The sequence below is a fragment of the Ciconia boyciana genome, chromosome 7 (genome assembly GCF_034638445.1).
Source record: "Ciconia boyciana chromosome 7, ASM3463844v1, whole genome shotgun sequence".
In the NCBI taxonomy this organism is placed as follows: Eukaryota; Metazoa; Chordata; class Aves; order Ciconiiformes; family Ciconiidae; genus Ciconia; species Ciconia boyciana.
In genome coordinates, this window is record NC_132940.1 from 53,256,994 (window position 1) to 53,279,167 (window position 22,174).

General features: G+C 46.6%; 1 protein-coding gene across 1 annotated transcript in view; it reads left to right on the forward strand.

Moving 5' to 3' along the window:
* The window catches only part of ATP13A5 (ATPase 13A5), a 34,030-nt gene that overhangs the window by 9,539 nt on the left and 2,317 nt on the right, over positions 1-22,174 (forward strand). The window contains 21 exon segments of the mRNA XM_072868494.1: positions 39-173; positions 2,463-2,535; positions 3,342-3,473; positions 4,088-4,258; positions 4,493-4,656; positions 4,937-5,122; positions 5,370-5,431; positions 8,068-8,218; positions 9,502-9,585; positions 10,684-10,840; positions 12,268-12,385; positions 12,984-13,108; positions 13,271-13,434; positions 14,022-14,144; positions 14,942-15,021; positions 16,038-16,080; positions 16,897-17,006; positions 17,733-17,829; positions 18,872-18,944; positions 19,554-19,728; positions 20,817-21,007. Of these exon segments, the coding sequence (XP_072724595.1) occupies positions 39-173; positions 2,463-2,535; positions 3,342-3,473; positions 4,088-4,258; positions 4,493-4,656; positions 4,937-5,122; positions 5,370-5,431; positions 8,068-8,218; positions 9,502-9,585; positions 10,684-10,840; positions 12,268-12,385; positions 12,984-13,108; positions 13,271-13,434; positions 14,022-14,144; positions 14,942-15,021; positions 16,038-16,080; positions 16,897-17,006; positions 17,733-17,829; positions 18,872-18,944; positions 19,554-19,728; positions 20,817-21,007 (2,614 nt within the window).

Genomic DNA, 22,174 nt, shown 5'->3' on the forward strand with positions numbered 1-22,174 from the left:
TGCCCATCCCCTGACAAGTGTTACATTTGCATTTGCAGATTTTTAACCCCTTCTACGTGTTCCAAGCCTTCACCCTCATGCTGTGGCTGAGCCAAGGCTACACTGAATATTCAGTGGCCATTATAATCCTGTCGATCATTTCTGTTGGCTTAACTGTGTACGACCTCAGGCAGGTGAGTCTGCTGTGCAGCTTTCCAGCTCCCCATCCTGCACTCTGCTAGCAATTTCATCTACCACAGACACAAGTAGCTATTTATATGCTCTTTCCAGTTATTTTTTATTGCTGTGTATTCTGCTGTATTACTACAGATTTATTTCTATAGAAGAGTTAAAAGGGTCATACCTGGGGGTCTTGAACTTCGCAAGAATTAAAGAAGATTGAAGTCTGATACCTGGTCTTTGTAAGACTTTATGAAGGTGGACTATATCCATGAGTCTGGTTCCTACTGTAATTTTAGGAAGATTCACTTCTTTTAGTGTTTGCTAAATAGCAGGTCTTAACAGCAAAAAGAAGCATGACTGTTTATTTCTCAAGTTTGTTCAACACTTCTGTCATGGACACCGCTGCTTGGAAGCATTTTCTAATAGTCTCAGCTCATTCACCTATTATAAACCTGAAACCTTCTGTCTCTATAGCAAAGGCAAATAGATTGAGCTGAGCCTTATGCAATGTTTGCCTGCCACTGAGTATGCTCATGCAGCCAGATGAGCTTCCTGGTGCTTCCTGCTGGAAACGCAGAACACTTGCTGGGAGTTGGGAAAACATTTGTTTGATTTCTGAGCCCACTTTACATACACAGGGAAGGCAAAAATCACGTGGAGAAAGGATATAATAGGGAAAAAAGAGAAACTATGTGAATAAAAGTACAGATGGGGAAGAGTGATAGGAACAGGAGTCTGGCAGGCAACGTTTTAGTCTCCCAGGTCTGGATTTTTAGGTATCACATTCCTCTGCATTGTCAAGATTTAAAAGCAAAAATGAACTGGGGATTCCTGGGTTCTGGTAAATGTTTTCTTAATCTTCAGGAAAAATATAAGGGTTAGAGGACAGCATTGAGAATTACAGTTCCTGCAGACAGCGTGATGTGATTAGAGGTGGTGGCAGGGTGAAGGGATGGCAGCTCTGGGGTGCGCTGACCTGACTGTCATGCTCCTATTCTGCTTCAAAGCCAGGCAGAGCTCACATTGCCTCCAAATTCACTGCTAAAATCATTGTTTCTGCACTGAATTACTGGGGAAGGGCAAGATTTAGCCCTTAGAAAGGTTCCTTGAGAAGGTGGTATAGCAAACTGCTCTGTGAAGTGCTGCCCAGGAGGAGGCAATAATTTGCCCTTCCAGGAGCTGGCTTTTGTTTGAAACAACTCTGCTTTTCCCTGGGCTGGTAGAGGCACACAGCACATCCCCGCACAGGTCCCAGGCCCCCGGGCTCACGGGGCTTTGGGCAGTATGTGCTCACGGGTGCGCTGTGCTGACAAGGCACTCCTGTGCACTCCCTGCCCTGCCAAGGGCATGCTTTTATCGCTGCCTCACACTGATCTCAGCGAGGGCTTTGTGAATAGCTGGGGCTTTTGCCAGCACAGGTGCGTTGGCTACGCGTCACGTTTTTGTATCTCTGACTAACATCTGTAGCATGACTAGCACTCCCATGTTGAACAAGCACTTGCATCTTCTTGAGCGCACCTTTGTACTTAAAGTGTTGGTGTCACGTCCTGGTATTGCAGAGCACGAAGAACAGATAAGGTCCGTTCAGCTTTCTTTGGCAAAGCCAGTTTTATTGTGTGACTGATAATTTTGGCAGGAAGAATTACAATGTTCGGGGCCTCTGGATATTCTTCAAACTGGCTTGACATCTTCACATGAACAATGCTAATGAAGAAATCCACACTCGGGGATCAGTTTTTTGCAATTTCAACTTTTGAATCAAGATAAGGCATTCTCTCTAATGGCCTAGCAATGACAGTTGACTTCATCATTATCTCAGGATATGTAATTGTCTGAATTAGATTGCAAAAACTGGCAAAGCACAGACACCCAGCTAAATTAGAATTTCTGTTTTTCTTCTTGCAATGGCAGTTTTGTAATGATAGTCTTTGCAATGTGGTTGTCCTGTTGATAGCCTCCTAGCAAGGATAAAACTGCTGATCAAAAAGAAGCCCTCTATGAAGGGATTGCATATAGCAACGTTGCAGCTAAGGAGACTTACTCTGGCATGAAGCAGGAATAGTCCCTTGAAGGTCGAAGGAGATACAGCGGCATGAATCAGAAGCAGATAAAAAACTAGCTTGTTCTAGGTTAACTTGATGAACTTGCATCCTGACTTCTTCTAACAAGCGGTGTGAAACCTCCCCAGGATAACTCAGCAGAGTTCAGTTTCTGTGATGTTAGCATGATCACTGAATTGTAACCTACTGCTTCACTTGAGTATTGGTGTTTCAACACTGCAATTGCTTTCCCATCTACAGCAGTCTACCAAGCTGCATGACCTCGTTGGGGAGCATAACAAAGTCCAGGTTACAGTCTGCACGAAGAGTGAAGGTGAGTCATCTGCATCTCATTTTCCTCACCAGCCTGTATAATTAACTAACATGTTGAAATTTACCTGAAATTGCACAGCTCCTGTTGATTTCCATGGCTGAAGCGTGAAGGGCGAGCTGCAGGGACAATGGGGCAGAGGGAGGTGAGCCGGGCAGGGCAGTGAGAAGTGTGGGCACAGCCTATGTGGTGCGGTAATGATGCATCTGTACCATTATCATCTGTATCTGTGGCACCTGTAATGATACAGGTGAACCTAGTAATTTGTGTTAAGAGTTGAGAATGGCTTGGAAAATTTAATTTCACAAACAAGCAACTAGATAACAACTCTGGCCTTCCAAGGCCTGCTTCCCTGCTCTGCTATAGGCTACGTGCACAATCTTGTCAAGTAGCTTGTGAGCGATTTTCAAGGAGTCTAGATATATGGCTCCCACCGAGGTATGCGCTTTCTTTCCTGTGTCTTGGTTCCTTGCCCGTAAAATAGGGGTTATAGCTATTTTTGCCTCCGAAAGATGTTGAGATGGGCAATTGCTAGGGTGATGGGAGATGTAAAGGCCTTGGATAGGTTTTCTTGGTCAGAGTGTTTTATGGACACTAAGCAAATAAACCTGAAGACAACCACTTGGAGGGAGATGTTTAGACAAGGGCCGATCTCTGTGCTGTTGCTTTTCAGTCAGTATTATTTCTAAGAAGCACTGGACTTAAATCATGCAGTGTAGAAGTTTAGTGGTGATGTGTGTGCCTTGAGAGTTTTTTTAATTGCCCAGAACTTGTGCACAAGTAAAGTTCATTTTTGTATTGTTCTACAGGTTGCAAAGAGCTGGAGTCTCGTTACTTAGTCCCTGGAGACATGTTTCTTTTAGATGGAAAAAAGCTCTCTCTCCCATGTGATGCTGTTCTGATTGATGGAAGCTGCATTGTGAATGAAGGGATGCTCACAGGTGCAGCCTTGGAGTTTGAAATGCTAACACCCTGTGCAGCTTGTCCGTCAGGGAGTTGTCTCTATCTGTTCTGACAGCAAATTATTTCCTATTTATTAGAATAGTTTGCAGCAGGAGGTGGAAAAACTGTGGCTTGAGTAATTCATAGTTGTCTTGGACTTTTGAATACTGCCATTATGTAACATGCATTTCTTATCCACATTAAAAACAATTAGGATTAATATACTGTCAGGAGTAGAAAGTGTAAATACTCATACACTGAGTATGTATTTTTTGAGTTTTCGGATTCTGATCTTGCAGCAGTTCTGTTCAAGCAGGCAATGTATGAGCACAGGGGTCAGTGTTATACCTAAACATCAAGCCACTACAAGGCACAAACTTGGGTCAAGGGCAAAATTTGGCCCAAGCCCATTGATAGAAAATGCTCAGAGAAGCCATCTGATGTACTCTGAAACAAGAACTATAATGGCTGTCACCATAAAACCACATGTGTAAGTACATAAGCAAGCTAATTAGGCAAGCTTGAGCACCTAAAGGGTGCTGTCCCTTTCTAATATGCAGAATCTGAGACTTTTAAATCCCCTTTAAGTGAAGCTGCATGCTGTTGTTCTTAGGTGAAAGCATTCCAGTTACTAAAACCCCCTTGCCTCTCGCGGAGGGTCTGCTGCCCTGGAAAACCCACACCATGGAAGACTATCGGAGACACATCCTCTTCTGCGGGACAGAAGTCATACAGACGAAGCCAACGGGCAGAGGGCCAGTGAGAGCTGTTGTGCTGCAAACCGGTATTTCTTTTATCATTTGCTAACCAGCAGAGGGAAAGTGGCAGCCCCAGAGGCTGGTAGGAGAGCTGGTTTCATTTTGTAGTTCAAGTCCAGCACAGGTCTGCTGTCCCTGAGAAGTGCTTGTTGCCACCTTATGGCTAAGGCTGGTGCAATGTTATCTGTTTTCAAACAGCACCAATGCAGTACGACGCCGCTACGTAACATACGCAATGTATGGCACATGACTTCACGCAGGGTTCAATACAGCTAAAGGTGACCTGGTGAGATCCATCCTCTACCCCAAGCCAGTGAACTTCAAACTCTACAGAGATGCCTTCAAGTTCATTGTAGGGCTCTCTGTCATTGGCGTGTTCGGACTCATCTATACCGTGTGTGTGTGTTCGTGTCCCACGAGGTAAGTACGAGGGATGCCTCCGTGCTGCAGGCGCCAGCTCTGAGCCCTCGGTCACTGAGGATCCTTGGAATATTGCTCACTTCTGTAATTCAGTTTTCAGATGCCAGAAATGGTGGAGGGGAGGGGGAGATGCAGAGAACAAAGCAAAATAAATCTGTCATCCCCAGGGGCAGAGCTTGGGGGGCATTCCTCCTAGGCAGGAGGGTCGGACCCCCTGAGAGTGGTGGTAGCAGGGGAGGGCGGCTGTTCCCACCCCACCGCCCCTGTTGCTCTCACTGCAGAAGCCGATGGCAGACGTGGTGGCTATGGCCCTCCTCCTCCTCACTGCGGCTGTGCCTCCCGCTATCCCTGCTGCCTTGACAACAGGCACTGTTTATGCCCAAAGGAGGCTGAAGAAAAAGAAGATTTTCTGCATCAGCCCACAGAGGATTAATATCTGTGGGCAGATCAACCTTGTTTGCTTCGACAAAGTAAGGAGCTTCCTGGGGCACTGAAAGATGCTGGGGGCTGCTAGAAACATGGGATAATTTTTTTTCCACCCCATCTACCCTCACCTAATCCCAGGGAAAAATCTTCTACAGGTGCCCATGCAGCAGGGTCACACTGCGGGCAGGAGGCTTTCCTTACCCTGCCCGGGAGCTGGGAAGGACCTCTGGGTACGTGGCAGGAGGAAGGGGTGGGCAATAGCAAGGTAACTAGATATTTATTTAAATTTAGACAGGCACGCTGACAGAAGATGGACTGGACCTGTGGGGCGTCATCCCTTCTGAGGGAAGCCGGTAAGGAAGGATTTCATTTAGCAAGAACTAATCTCCAGTGCGAAGGTACTGCCCAGACGTCTAGTTAGGAGGGAGGCAGTTGCATAGGATACAGATAGACAGCAAATAGCATGCAGCAAGAGATGTTCAGGTGCATCTGGGGAGACAGAGTGCAATGGATGTCCCTGTTCCCTGCTCAGCTCCTTCCCTCCGAGGAGGGCATCTGGGCACTGCTGCGGCAGGCGTAGCTGTAAAGGTCGCTGCTAATTCAAGGCAAACAGAAGTCAGCAGCAGCATGAGTGCTTTTAATTACCCTGAGGGGATTTGGAGAATATGCACAGGGCTTTTCAATTATGTCATTCTCAGCACAGTTCAATAAATATTCTTAATCTAGTCAATAAACCTTTCATCATTTAAATGTTAGGATAATGCTCCTTCTGTTGAAATTAAGTGTTGCCAACTTTGGTGCCTGTCAAATCTCACCTACCTTCTGTAAATGCCGTGAAAAAAAATCCATGAGACCACAGATCAGACCTGCAAAGCTCAGGTGTCCTTAGGAACTCCCTCAAACCCATGGCAGGCTCCATCTCAATACCAGGCCCAAAGACCATTGAAATCCTCAAGAAATAACCACTATGTAAACATTAAACTTGAGTACATCCAGAATTATACTATTTAATTCATATTACTGTAATACAATAACAGACTTCAGCTCTGCAGTGCATGTTATGCCAAACTCAAAATATTAATCTTTTGCAGTGGCCAGGACAAATCACACACCCCATATCAACTCCCAGGTTTCATTAGTAGTTGTTAATATATCAGATACTTCAACACCACAGAGATAATCACGCCATAATGAATGAAAGGATGAATTCATTGTGAGAGGAGAAAAATCACATTCCCAATACTTCCTCAAAGGACAGAGGGAAAATTACTATCCAATCCAAATTAATGAGAAGAGATTAATAAGTGTCAACCAATAAACTACTCTTCCAGTGGGAGCAAACCGCAGGCACATAGGACAGTCTCTTCTTGGCAGGCCACACTGAAAGGTGCATGTTGAACAGGCTTGGAGCCCACCAAAGGCAGGCTGCTCATGGTAGTGCCAGAATGATTTCCATCAAGGGAGCCTTGCAGGTAGTGTCTGCTCACATGAGCAGCAGAACAAAACTAGATCCATATATCAGAATAAATTAATGTAATAATAATAAAAAAAACCTCTGCAAGGTATCAAAACATAAGGCTGTCTTTGCAGACATGTCCAATCTGCACCCAGCTGGCAAACAGTGCTGGTGGCTTGCCAAAACGCAAGGAGGAGCTATTGTTGTCTGCATTGATCTCATTAGCCTATTTGCGTAATTACTCTTTCTCAAATGTTCACATTTTTAAACATGTTATGAGACTAGCTGTCAGCTAATACTGAGAGGCAATGACAGTAAAGGAATTTCATTCAACTTGCAAAATATCCTATTGTACGTTTAATAAGATATAAATGTTTGTTTTATGTGGTGTTTAGCAGTTTCACAGTATCTCTCGAGTATTAATTAATTAATAAGCCAATTATGACCAGGCTGAGAACAAGGTATAACTTGCTGGAAACAGAACAGACCTGGATGGCCCAGAGGGACAACAGGTCCCGGATTCATTGCTCCTTTTAATAGAGCTGCGAGCTGTCATGCTGCTCACTTCCAGATGCATTTCACTGTGCCTGTGTTAGTAACAGGGGATGCTAGTGATGATCAAAGGTAAATAAAATCTGTTTAAATTTCTCCTTAACATGGCAGCGTAAATGGTAATGGGCTGTGTTCCGGTCTGGCAAACACAGCTTGTCAGCCAGACAGTTTCTTAGGGGAAAAATGTGTGTGTGAGAAGAGAGGATTCTGAGAAATAACTTCCATGATGAAATTATAGAGCCTTCACCCAGCCCAGCTTCGCACATGTTCAGTCTGTACTGTGGGGCCAAAGCGGGAATAAACCTCAAGGCTTTCCACAGAAAGAAATCGGGGCATGAATCTTTGACAGCATCCCTCTCAGTAGGAGTCAACCAATGTGCCTATCTTTAAAACCAATGTGTGAGGGACAAGCATCTGGTGTCTGTGGATATGCAGATGGAAAATCTACAGCTGGAAGTAAAGGTCGGGCTCCTCGTGGCTCTCCCACATCGCTCCCAGGGGTGCGGAGTGCGGGCTGCTGGTGCTCGTCCACCCCAGTGGGTGCAGAGCACCAGCCTGAGCAGATTCCATACTTTCCATACTGCAGTTTCACAAATCTTCTCCTAGGGCACTTTGCCAAACTTCTTTGAGATCCCTCCTGCAAGCTGTTTCCTCTCTGATAGTGTCTTCTCTGCTTTGTGTAATACCAAACAGCAGTTGCCAAGCAGGACTCCTGTGCCCGTGCCAGCCCCTCTGAGTGTTTTACCGTCTCGGTTACTTCACATCAAGTTGAACCCGTGCCAGTTAATTACTGGGTACTTTTTGTCCTCCTGAATGCATCTGACCTGTTATCAGAAGGATGGGTAGGACAGCATGTTTCTTGCTGTTATTGGGCTCAGGTCCACTCAACACAGCAGAGCAGAACCTGTATGCACCAGCTGAGGACTTGTGTCTTTGCATCTCTTTTATAAGCAGTCCCACTAACCCTCTGCTTTTAATCAGGTTTCAGAAAATCCAAAAGTTCCCATCCAGCACTCCTCTGCCATGGGTACCTGTGTGTGGAGCCATGGCGAGCTGTCATTCACTGGTTGTTTTGGACAAGAAGGTTCAAGGAGATCCACTGGACTTGAAAATGTTTGAGGGCACACAGTGGGTAATGTGATTTGCATCCTCTACACACATCCAAAACATGGACACCCCCAACCTAGCCCATGGGGGTTTACTCACAAGCCAAGCTCAAATACATGCCTGTAGGGGAAACTCCTTTTCAGTCCTGGTCATAACAGCTGGAATTTGCTGTTATTTCTACTAACTGCATGGCCGATTTGCAGCACTGCAGCTGCTTTTTGATAGTCCAACAATCATTTTCCTTGGGGCTGCCTGCATTTGCTCTCTTAATTTGATTTGGAAACACTGGAGTGTAAGGAAGCAGAGGGGGAGCCTGGTTGCTGCTTGCTGGAAGCAGGGGATCAGACCACGCCATTCGCCACGTGGTGCACAGACCACAAGTCAGCCAAGGAAATGCACAGGCAGGTTTCTATGCCCTTACGCTAAAGGCTGTTATCTCTGATTAGCAAAGGGACATCCCTGTGGAGAAACCAAGGCTGCAGCCTCCAGTTGAGTGAACAGCAAGTCGCAGAGAGACCTGGGGAGGAGGCAAGAGACTGAGCCTCGGGGCTCATCCATGGGGATGCAGAGTAGCTTGGGTGGGAGGAGGCACGAGAAAGAAAGGGGCTGCTCTTCTCCCTCCCACATCCTAGCCTGGAGGGGTTCTGGGTCTCTGCAGTTAGCTGCCTCATCATCTTTTCTCCTCCAACCTTTTGCTCAAGAGAGATTAATCAATAAGTAAAACAGATGGCAGCTCTTTCAGCAGCACTGGGGGAAGGCATCAGGCTGGTGCTCGGTCTTGTGGAAGAGCAGGCAGCAGCAGGGCCACATGACAGCAGAAGGGACTGTGAGGGTGAATGAGCCTTGGCAGCATGTAAAGTAACAGAGCTGGAGGGCTAAAAGCATCCTACACTGAAAATTACCACCCTGCTTCTGGACAGAACATCAGTGAGAATCTTTTAAAAGCAGGAGACTGGAAGATAAAACCAGCTAGATAAAGATAATTATTTCTCTTTCCCTTCATTGTTGATATGGCATTAAATTTATGTGGAACTTGAGTTTAGAGAAACCACAAAATTTGACACAGGTTTTTACTCTCATCAAGTCAAAAGACGCAGGGCCACGTAGGCTCCTGCTAAGGACAAAGCTGCAGGGAGGCTGTCACCAACGATGGATAGGAAGACCTATTAGATCATAACAAACCACTTCTGCAACTGAGTGCCAACAGTAAGGGGGAAACACGCTCCCATGTACTGCAGCCCCTGCTTTAACAGACAGGTGTGAAGTCAGAAAAAAAAAGTATCAGAAATAATGCTTTTCCTTGTACAGGAGATAGATGACTCCGGCACAGCTCAGGACAGGGCTGGTGCTCTCAACACCTGCATTGTTAGACCGGGGCCGAAGGCTAGCAGTGTAAGTCCAGTTCTTTCTGAGAATGAATATTCTGTGTTTTCAACCTGCAGCATGTGCAACTCCTAGCACATGCACTATTCATTTACCTGGGCTAGCAGTTGCAAAATGCCTTTCAACCACCCTTGGTACTGTGTTGCATCTCCCCCCTGAAACACCCTGGAAACATAGGACCAGAAAAGCAAATTCTGATTAAAGTGGAGATACTGCTCTGAAGTGGCATCTAAAGCACTTCATGTGCCTTAAATTCCCTCATTTCCAACTCCATTATTTGCACTAATGAAAGATACAGATTTCTCTGAGTCCTCACCCTGTAAAGCTGCTGGCAAAATGAAACTACACAATCAGTTTAAGTGGAAACTAATGCAGAGAAACTGTGTAAACAGAATAAATGACATGTCTAAAGCATGAGTTCATTTGCAGCAGGAGGCAATGTGAGTAAGGACAAGGCATTACAGCTAGAAGCATGGACGTGGGTCCACGAGTCCTTCTGGTAATGGTTGTGCAACCCTACTAGCAGATTTATCAGCATCACCCCAAAGCACGGTGTTGTTTGCTTCACTCTTCTCTTAAAAGTACACTTAGGAAGCTCCAAGTTTTGACAGTTGAAAATTGTTATGTTTCCAGTCCAAATGTTGAACCAGCCAGCATCCTCCCGGTGGAAGGAGTGCTATTTCTGCTAGCAGTACCGGGAAGACAGTGCTGTGGCAAGGAGGAAATCAATCTTGTTTCTAGGATTGCTCTGTTCCCGTGGTAATGTCACCATAGCACATCAAATTTCAGTTCCCAGGACTGTAAATGCAGGATATTACATTAATATATGGTTATTAAGAGAAAGAATGGGACAAAGCCTGGAAAACCAGTTAAATATAAAGAAAAACATTGACATTCCTGGGAAGTACACTGGGAAGACAGAGCTGTTGAGACTGTGGTTCCTAAACCTGTAATCAGTGATCTGATCCCATAGCCAGAAGGCAGCAAAAGTGAATAATCTCCTATTAATAATAAGTCACCTTAGCAAGAAAGTCTCAAATGAGCTGAATGGATTTGCTTTGTATAATCAATGACTCAAATAACATCTCACTTTCCTGACCTCTCCAGGCTCCCGTGGAAGGGATACCAATCCTACATCAATTCCCATTTTCTTCTGGGCTGCAGAGGACGTCTGTTGTTTCACAGAAGATCGGAGAGGAACAGTATGACCTGTACATGAAAGGAGCACCAGAACTAGTGTCCAGCTTTTGTAGACAAGACACTGGTACAGAATTGGGAAAGGGAAACTTTACAGTGTTTATTTGGACTTAATCCAAACCAGAGTTTATGCTGGGGCTCTAATCCTAAAAGGTTTTCAGCACTCACTCTTCCCACTGGCCACACTGCAACTGCATGTGTATGACTCTTCCCACAAGCAAGCCTTGGCCTTGTTAAATGTCATTAGTTAATATTACAAACAAGTTTTCATTGCTTGTTTGTAAGTTAAAGATGCACACAGCCCAACAGGGAGTGAGATGCACAGCCTGAGGTTCAGCCCCTATACATCCCTCAGCTGACTTGCATCAGCAGAAGATATAGTGCATAATGTTGATATGTCAAGATATGTAGGATGATGGTAATTGCATGTGTCACAGCAAGTGTGTTGTGCTGTACAAGTTCTGAAATTTCCTGCTAATATATTGCCCTGTAAATTCAGCATTGAGTTACTGACCCAGCTTGCAAAGGCTTTAAATCTCAGCGATGGGAAACGTGCTGTGGACATGCAAATTACTGTTATTAAGGATAATTGGTATTAACACTTGAGCCAAGGCTTCTGTCCTCTCTCTGCAAGTAAACATAGGCTTTTCTTTTTTGTACGTGAACAATATTATAGGCTTATACTCAAATTATTCTGCAAACTTGAAACTCTGGTCACATTCACTGAATACTTCAAAAGGATGCCAAGCAAACACAGTACCAATGGTCTGTGGCTCTGTGGTTTGTTATTTCAGATGGCACTGACCTGAAAACAGGTGAAAACAGTTTTAAGGGACAATGGAAAGATTTAGTTTCAAACCACCTAAGATTTAATAACACAAACCTCCAAACAAGTCAACATCAGCAAGAAAAATGTCTTCAAAATTATGTTCCACTTTCTCAGGTTTCTAAATAGCTCCTCTTATCTTGTCTTGATTGTTTCTGTATTGATTACAGCTTAATGAATAATTCGGTACCGCACTGTAAAGCTGTGACTGCAGTACAAAATACTGCAAAGTTTAAAAAGAACTCTTTGCTTTTAGAGTCACGGGAATGATCAGAGAATTGAAAATTTAGGATTTGGGAGAATTCTCACTTTAAGGCATAAACATAAGAACAATTTCCTCAGTCACTCGGCATGTATGCAGTAAAGCTTAGGACAGAATTATGAAGTCAGTCATTTGTGCTCTGCCCAGTAATTCATCTTACCTACCTGCACCTTAACATGCATTTAAAAAGTATAAAACAGACACATAGATCACTTATTTGAACAGTCAGTTACACAGCCTTGGTACAAAACAGCTGACTTCTCTGAGAGGGCACAGTGCTGTAACTAAGGCTATAAAGTGGTTTACTAAGGCTATAAAGTGGTTTAAAGGACAGGCATTTAACCCTAGAAAAGCAACTGGCAAGGATGGAATATTCTAACCATGAAACTTTTTTTCCTGTAAACAGTCCCAGCTGATTTCTTAAAGGAGCTTAAGATGTACACAAGCCAAGGCTTCAGAGTCATTGCCCTGGCCCATAAAGTGCTAAATCTAGGAAAGGATGTAGACGTGAGCAACGTAGAGAGGTAATGTGTGCTGGTATTGCTGTGGGGTTGCTTTCCTATATACTTGTTATGACCTGCCCTGACCCAAACCTTCCCCTCCTCTCCTGCCAAAGGAAGCCTATTGGGAAGCTGTACCATATAACACCTTCCTCTCGGCAGATGCTGATTACACGGTTAATTGCCTGCTTTACTACTGCTCTTGCAAGGCTCACTGAGCTGAATTTCAGAATCTGTTATCAAAGGGTAATGAAAGCAAGTTAGTGTGCTTCCATATGGCAATGGATTGGGACTGTAATAGAAATTCTGTATGCCATAATCTGTGGGTTTCAGCCAGCCAGTTCCTGCAAATCCCTGTGCCTCTCTCTGCACATGCATCTCTGCTCCATTGCTCCTTCCTAGATACCGCAATGTAGCGGATCAGCAGCTTGGCTGAAGCTGCAGAAATGTTAGCACTTGTTAAGCACTGCTTGTCTTGAACTCGTAGCAGTTGTGTTTCCCTGCCGGGCAAGCGTGTTTCCCACTGAGCACAGCTTTCTCGTTGAACAAAAACGGCAGGGAGAGTCTCGCTCTCTGTGCCGTCCACGGGAAACAGCACATGTGTTTCTGTCCTTGCTCCAAGAGAGGAGGCAGAGTCTGGGCTGGCATTCCTGGGCCTCCTGGTGATGGAGAACCGCCTGAAGCAGGAGACGAAGCCCGTGCTGTGCGAGCTGGCTGCCGCCCGCATCAGGAGCATCATGGTCACAGGTAAATCCCCCCAGGCTCCTCCTGTGGCCATGCTGGCTGCCATGGAGCACACAGGAGAGATTCGCTCCTTCAGCATCCTCCCTTGCACGTCCATGGTCTCTACCTGGGCTGCCACCATGCTATGGCAGATGTGAGGAGCTTGCCTCTCCACTATCGTTGCAGGGGACAACCTGCAGACAGCTGTCACAGTGGCCAGGAATGCAGGTATGATTCACACGGGCAGCAAAGTCATCCTTGTCAAAGCAAATGAACCGGAGGGCTCCGCTCCAGCTTCCATTGCTTGGCAATTGGCAGAAGACAGCAAAGCAAACACAGCTGCTCCCCATGTAAGCACAGCCAGGGATGGTTACCTTCGGGTGCCAGGGGGAATTAATGAAGCTTTTAATGTCTAATTAATGTCTAATGTCCAGACTCCTTAGGCCTGGACTCCTTGCTAAGGATTTAGAAGTAGCTCTGAGGAACAGGGGAAACCTGAAGGCTAGTTTGTATCTACCCCAGGGTATATGGAGGTGTGGTAGGGACCATGTACCTATTAGGGAGAAATAATTAATACAGTGGCTCTTTGCTCAGGGCAACATGCAAAATAACTACACGCATAAGTGGCAAGGCTCTGCAGATGCAGTGGCCACTTCAATCACACTTGAAGTGTGCAGAATTAATGCAATTATACATACTGGTCTGTGTGACTGTTTGCTGGACCAAACTTCAGTGTCTAAACTAGCAGCCTGTGGCTAACAGGGATTAGTTATGCATGGAAACACAGCTAGAAAATCAAGTACTGCCAGGCGTAAAGTTTTACAAAAGGATGCTGCAAAAGGCTGTGTCCTTGGTTGCCTGGTGGGAGGCTGACGAGGTGGAAGTGAAATGGCGTGTTATGACCTCAGTCTGAGAATAAATGCTGTCTTATTTCTAGGAGGTATGTGCTAACACAGAGGAAAAGATCACCTTGGAAGGAGAAACTGGCAACTACCATTTTGCAATGAATGGGAAGTCCTATCAGGTTATTATAAAGCACTTCTACAACTTGCTGCCAAAAGTAAGTTCAGAGGAAACAAAGCACTTACTTGCCCTCCCTGTTTTATTAAGTGGCAGTGGTGCTCCAGCTGGAGAAAGGTGTTTTTCTGCCGGTAGCTGTAGCATTGTCACTTCACATTTTGACAGCTCCGGGCAGCCTCCCACCATGCCTCAGGTTTCACCCAAACAGCTTGCTTTCAGCATCTTCTAAGACCTCAAATGACAGGGGTGGCTGTGGTGCTGCGAGCAGCTGCGCAGTGGAGTTACTCCATGGTCACCTTCCCAATTTCTGTTTAATTAAAAACATCAACCACATTCCCATGTACCAGTACCATAGCTGGCAACGGCCTCTGCTCAGCAGGGGCATCAGGAACACAAAATACTCGCATCTAGCAGCAGAAATCTTCAACTCCTGTCACCCAGTCCATAAAATAGCTGGTGCTGGGACAGATTTTCAGGTGGGGGAAACCTCAGGCCAAGCAGTGTTATTGCTGCTGTCATCAACCATCTGTTCTGCACTTGGGAAACACTTACAACGTCTTGCTGCTCTAAAGGCTGCTGCAGAGCATGTGGTGATCGCTGGCTTCCCAGCCCCTCCTATGGAGCAGGCAAGGCAGAAAAGAGAGCAGGATAAATCTGATGTTAGAGGAAACCTGAACCCTAAGGGTAGCAAAACCACAAAACCATGGTGGGGTTTGGGAGATGGGATCAGAGGATTTTACAAGTGTCAGGCACCCATCAGGGAGGCCGGATCCTGCCTTGGTGGAGCAATGGAGGCACAAATGCCTGCCCAAGGCAGCTCGTTGCTCTTTCTTGCAGATACTGGTGAACGCGACTGTCTTTGCTAGGATGTCTCCTGGCCAGAAGTCCAGCCTCGTTGAAGAGTTTCAGAAACTCAAGTAAGGTTCTCTTTTGTTTTCTTCTTGAACCAAACCAATAACATGTTTTCTCTAAAGTGTGATCGTCCCAGCTAGTGCTGCTTCGGGCCCATCTTTCCAACCCTCCCTTCCTCCACACACAACCCGTGTTCGCATCCTTGTGGCTGCCTTCCTCCCAGTTCCCCTACAGGGATCCCCCTGCATCAGGAGTGCCTGCACCCCTCGCCCAGACTTAGCCACTGCTTCTCGCTGGTGCAGTACGGAAGGCAGCATTAAATGAGGCTGAGATAAAAATACAGAGGCAGACCCCCACATATACAAATAGCCCCCATCCCCAGCAACTCCCGCACGGCTGCTGGTGCTGTCCTGGCTGCAGCTTTAGCAAAGCTGAAAACAACCTGACGCAGTTGGGCGTTTGACCCCAAAGATGCTCCTTCACGTGCCCCAAAAGAATGTTTCCTCCCCCAAACAGGACTCATGCTAACTATGGATATTGCTTGCTAAGCATAAACAAGATGTGATACCTTTCTGAAAAAGCAACAGTTAATTACTTGTTGTGAGGTGCTTCCTCTGGGGATGAAGTTCCCTGCCCTCTTAGAGGGATTTCATGTGTGGTAGCTTGGGAGCTGCTGTATTATTTTAGCAATTCCTGTATCTCTGGGTCTACAAAGACAGTTGAGGAGAAAATGCTGGTAAAAGCCAAGCACAGGCGCAGGAGCTGCTGCAAATGTGCACACCCAGCTCCCTTTCCGTGGCCCCTGGTACCAAGGGGAAAACACTGTCTGGAATGAAGCGGCAGTGTTCCCTTTCCCATTACAGCCTCTTTCAAAACTTAATCCTAATTTTGCTCTGTGCACTCTGCCCCAACCTCTGCTCATATACAACTTGTCCTCTGGAAACAGCCACTGCCTTCTCCAGGGCCAACATGAGGCCCCTGCTCTGAAGAACCTGCAAGTGCTAAGCCAGCGGGTGCTCCACCACGGGATCAAAAAGCTACATGCAAGGTTTATGTGTTCTCCTTCTTCTTCCTCCATCAGTTACTACGTGGGTATGTGTGGTGATGGTGCCAACGACTGCGGGGTACGTACGAGCTCATCTCCTGTTCTTAAGTTTCATCTCTTTCAACCTAAGGTGCGCTGTGACAAGAGGCTGCCCAACACCACTTGTCACTAGCACTTCCCAAGTTAGCCCATGGGTACACTCGGTCAGCGTGTCACTGTAAAATACTATCTACATGCTTTTTTTTAATACTAACATACACGATAATAGTATTAGGATTACTGTTTTGATTCCCCTCCCCCCCAAAAGTAAGGGCAAGGGACTTTTTCTTACACATTTGTTGAAATTTAGAATTGTAAATTTGAGGGTCTTAGCCATAAAAATAATTATTATATTATCTATTATATTATTATAATAAATGTTATAATATAATTTTATAATAATGCATTAGCTTGCTTGGTAAAAGTTGTCCATAGCCTACACCTGAGCACTAAACCAGAGGTGACAAGGCCAGGTGACAGGGAGCTCATAAGACAGCAATGAAAGAAATATGAACAGGAGATTGAAAGGAATAGAAAGAGGATAAAATGGTTATTTAAATACTTTAGGAGACTGTTTAACAGGAGAGGTATGCACAAACTCCAGCATGGGAAACAGCATACAGGGTAGTTCAAAGGACTGTAAATAGGTATACTGGGATTAAATGAAGAAAAGACATATTTAAGCTCCAGGGAAGGGAAGATATCTGGAAAATGAGATCAGCTGGGCCACAGAATAGGGGAAGATCAATTACAAAGGACACTTGAAGCAAAACTTGTAAAGCACCAGTAAACATACTGTGCAGGGTGGGAGGGGTGGATGGATGTCTCTCCATCTTCTTACTCCTGTGGATTTCAGGCTTTGAAAATGGCCCATGCCGGGATATCACTGTCAGAGCAGGAGGAATCTGTGGCCTCGCCTTTCACCTCTCAAATCCCCAACATCCAGTGTGTGCCGGAGCTGATCAGGTGAGTCTGCTGGGTGCTGCCCTGGTGCAGTCTCAGGGTGCTGCTGCCTGCTCTGAGCTCAGTGTGTGGGGCTGCGAGTGGGCGTGCGCTACCCTCAAAGATGCTGCTAAATCAAACCTAATTCCTCAGTAACTACTACAGCGGAAGGGTTTTTTAATTGTTTTTGGGCCTCAAATACCAGTGCTGGGAGTTTTTTTGTGGTTTTAGGAGAGCATTGCCCATGGTGGCTGATATTTTTGGAACAGGTACAGCAGGAGAGTCACATGAAAGGGCAGGTATAACAGTGACCACAGAATAGGTTTGCCTGTCATTACTTTAAAATACTGGTATCTATATGCTGCACACAGCCATGGAGTAGCCAGTAATAATGCCATTTAACCAAATGTATGCAAAAATTACCTGTTTGTGTAGAAATGTGCTTGATTCCCAGAACTGTTGAGCAAATTAGTAATGAAAAAGCAAGAGCAGCTTAATCCAGGTATTAAAATTGTGGCTGAAGAATACAAACAAGGAAACAAAACACTGCAGATGAAGGGTAGTTAAGTGGCTCTGCAGTATCTTAAGGCCAAAATATTTGTATATAGAATTTGAACTGTTTTCTGTCCTTCTTAGAGGTCTTAAACAAAAGGAGTTACCCTCCTTAGAAGCAGAAACCATCTGTAGCACTAAAACCACAGTACTGTAGCTGTAAGTGGGGTTTTTAGCTTTGTTTTGTGTTTTCAGCAGGGAAGGTCGAGCTGCTTTGGTTGCTTCCTTTGCTGTAGTTAAATACCTGACCCTTTACGGCCTGATTCAGTTTGTTGGTACTGCTCTGCTGTTTTGGGTAAGTGTTTAATGCCCATCTTTTATCAGTACACTGTGCTCATCATAGGTTTTTATCTTTAGTGGTATTACTTGGCAGGGAAGAAAAGGCATACAGGGCTTTAAGGAAGAACAAAGATGTGAAAAGCTGGATAATTATTGGCAGGGGGTAGATTGGTTGTAGGGACCCCCAGAATTGGGGAAAAAGCCCAGTGATAAAACTTCATCTCTTCCAAAAGAAGAAGGGGAAATAGAAGGGGGGTTGAGTCCTGCCTACCTGGGTGGTGGAGGCCCAGGAGCAGGACTTGCTGTAAGATGAGGGCTTTGGGAGAGCAGCTGCCTCTCTCAGCTGGAAAAAAAGCTTGAAAAAGAAGGGAGTGTCTCAGGCAGATGAAGGAGGGTAGTTAAGGAAGAATTACCATTGTCTATCACCAGTAAATGATGAATCCTCTAAAATTTTAATCCATGAAAAGAAAAACAGCGAAGGAAATTAATGTATGGATTTTCTCTGGGCACCTCTCTTCCCTCAGTTCATGCACGTCTTCTGGGCACAGACCCACAGAGGGTGAAGGGCAGAAAGCAAAGTGAGATGCTGTGAATCTGCAAGGTACAGCCGAGGCTTGCTGGCAAACAGGGAGCGCTGGTGGGTCACCACAGGGGGAGAGCTTCCCCAACCACTAGTCTGGGCATGCCAACTTTGTCCATGTCCCCACTACCCAAAGACATTGCAAAACTGGCACAAAGTGAAACACTGGCTGTCATTGCTGTTACTGTGGGCTGGGAGTGTGTGACCTGATCTGGGCGGTCCAGGGGCACTGGTATCTGCTGGGAAAACATTCAAATGCCACTGGGTCGCCCACAAGTGCTATGAATTAGCAAGGGGTTCAGTGGGACCCAGCTGACAGCCGATAAGCTGGGCTTGCTAGTCTTCATGGAGGTGCATCAGGGCCGTGAGGCTGCTGTTGCTGGCATGACATTGCTCTGAAATGGCATCAGATGCTACGGTTTGTATTGTCAAAGTTGTCGTTGGTTCTCAGGTGGTGCTGGCTTTGTTTTTGTTCCAGCAACTGCAAATCTTTGGGAATCACCAGTATTTGATACAAGACGTCATCATTACCCTTCTGGTTTGCCTAACAAGTAAGCAGCTTGGGGAAGCCAGCTGTGTCTGTTTGAGAGCCTGAATGTAAATAGTTGATTTCATTTCCCAATAGAAGTTAAAACAAGGAGACAACTTCTGCTGTCAGTAACATCATAACCATTGATGCTGGAGCAATTCCCAGGGCCCAGAGTGTGGGATTTGGCTCATAGTCCTTTGCAAACATGGCTGCAGAACTCTGTACGTAACTGATAGGGTTTGGATGTGAGACTCGACTGGAAAAGGAGCAGTTGCTCTTCTGACTGTTAGTGGGGCTCAGGCAGTGTAACTTCAGGTCCTGGTCTCCTGTGCGTTCCTGGCATGAGACCCAGTACAGCTCTAAGACTCCACTGGAGATCCCTGCCTGCAAGTGAGGATGATATTCGCCATCTTCTCTGTGTGTTCTCCTGAGGGAGGGATTCAGAGGAGGTTCAGATGGAAAATAGTGGAGATCAAAGCCATTTCTTGCCTGCTTATTAGGGCCAGGCTTTGCAGCATTTACCAGTGATGAGAGTGTGGGGGTCTGTGTGCGGCTCCGCTTGCCCAGCAAATGCAGGGATGCTGGTGGGCTGAGCTGCCACAGACTGCAAATGTCTCTGGTTTCTCTCCAGTGAGCTTGACTGAAGCCTATCCAAAGCTGGCACCTTATCGCCCTCCCGCCCAGCTCATCTCTCCTCCCTTGCTGCTCTCCATCATCCTCCACACATGCTTTACCATAATCACGCAAACCTGTGGCTTCCTTCTAGTGAAGCAGCAGCCCTGGTACGTAGCGCTGGCCAGCCAGAGGTAAGTCCCTCTTTTGGCTCTGATCCCCAGCTTGCAGATCGTGTTGCTGCTGCGTGCGGGGGACACTCCAGCCTCGCCGTGGCCTGCAGCCGGGCACACCGCAGGACCCGACTGGGACAGTTCCCCCCGCACCTGCGTGTGTACTCAGCAGAGCGTTGCCAAGACAAAATTAAGTTCCTGCAGATGCCACACAGACATCTCGTGGGCCAGCCCGAGGGCTAACACACGCGTGTTTTTCAAACGCCTCCTCTGAGGCACGCGTGGCGCTGCCCAGCTGGAAGAGCGGGAGAAGCGGCGGTGCCCGTGCCACGGAGCTGCCCCGCGCTGCGGCGGGCGCCCATCCCCGTGGCGGCGGGCGGCGGGCGGCGCCGGGGCCGCGGCTCGGGGCGCCCGCGGGGCCGGCCGGGCTCCCTCCGCTCCCCTTTGCTGCCCTCTCCCGGCGTCCGGCCGCACTGCTGCTCCTCCTCCGGGAAATAAACAGCCCTGGGGCCGGGGTTTTCTGGAATCCAGCTTGGCTTAAAAAAGGGTTGCGAGGCCGGGAAGCCGGCTCGTTTCCGTCTTTGTGAAAGGTAGAAAGTCTCTCTCCATATTCCAGAGCCGAATTTTATTATATATTACATGTGTAATATTATATAATAGATATCATAGTATATATATCAATGACCAGCACGTCGTCATGCAGAAACGCACCGGTAGGGCAGGAGGGCCAGCGAGGCGTTTCGGCGGGGACAGTCCCAGATGCCAGGGCTCCGCTGGGGCCGTTTCCCAGCGCCTGCATGGATGGGTCACAGGGCGAGTGTGCCGGAGTGGTGTGCAGGCAGCTGGGGCATGCATCTTCATAGCTATGTCTCTTGAATGCTGCTATCATTGCCCACTTGAGAGCCAGGATTTTGGCTCAAACCAGAAAATTAAGCTGAGGTTTTTTGGGGGGTTTTCGGTTTGCTTTTGTTTTGTTTTAAAACATGGTTTTCACTCCTGTGGTTGATATCTGGTTATAGTAAGCTGGTTTGGAAAGAAAAGGGAATTGCTGTCTGCAGCTCGCTCTTACTGGAGAGAGCAGAAACAAAATGCTGGGTGTTACCTTACAGACATTGCTCTCCAGGGAACCAGACCATGTCTCCCACCAGCCCAGGGGGAAACGGTACCAGCAGCGGTGCCCAGAGCACTGTCCTCAGTTACGAAGGCACTGCACTGTGGCCACTGTCTTCTATTAACTGCATCATTGTGGCCTTCGTCTTTTCCAAGGGAAAGCCCTTCTGGAAGCCCATCTATACCAACTGTGAGTGGAGCTGGAGTAACATGTGCTCCACAGACTCTCATTCCTGCCCCAAAATAACCCTGGCAGGAGAGGCTGCCAGGGAAGGGATGCTGTGGATTTTTCTGTACCCACACCAGTGACTGGCATGTAAAATAATTGTTGGTGTATGTGAGCTCCTGCTTCTCAATTTCTAAAAAAGCTCAGTGAGCACTGCTTATGTTAGCATCTTCCTGGAGATAAGAAGCAGCAGAGCTGAAAAAGGAGACCGCATCTTGTTTTGGAAAATGTGTGCTTTCCAGAAGATGATGGGTTGGATTTAGAGCAGAACTGTGTATTATTGTGAACACAGAGAGCATATGAGGATCAGATGTATTTGTTTCGAAATACATCAAAAAGACTTTCTCTGAGATTCAGTCTTACCTTGCCTGACTTCCATTCCTAGAGATGAGAGAGAAAAGCCTGTGATAATATCACTCTTAAAATCCTCTCACAATAACCTTTCTTTTTCTGTTTGAGTTTTGCCGAGATGATTTATCCCTTCTAGCCGTCGGTTGACTGATAGCTCCTTTGCAATTGCAGCTCATGGATGAGAGGGCCAGACTTTGCTTAATCTTAGCAGAGTTGGTTTTGTTAGGTATTTTGTTAAAAGGCAGGTCCCAAACCCGTTTCACAGAGATTGATCACCTGCAGAAGACAGGTGAGACCAGAAAGAAGCTGCCCTGCAAGCAGCCAGGCTGAGATGGGACAGAGGACTCTGTCAGCTGAGAAATCTGCACATGCTTCCCTGTGTTTTATCCCTGTTTGGGGACAATCCCTAGGAGGAAGCAAAGGGCAATTCCCTTGTTTTTGCCACCCGATTAGCTCTGTCCCCTCCCCTCCCTGGCAGTGAGAAGGTTGCCAGGAGGCCGTTGGGAGCTGTTGACCCAATTTACCAGCTAGTTTTAAGATGCTCAGCTCCTGGTAATTGCCAGGAGTTTGGTACCTCTGGACGTCTGAGCCATTTGCCATTGCTCTGTGGCCTCCTGCATCTTTGGAAGAGGATGCAAAGCCAGACAAACTCTTCCTGTGGAAGGCACAGGTGTAGCCCACCTTTGCACCCTGTGGGTCCCAGAAGCACCTGGGCCTCCCTGGGAGGGCAGCCCACGAGAACAAGCAGCCTCCTCTGCTGCCTGCAGTCCAGGCGTAAGG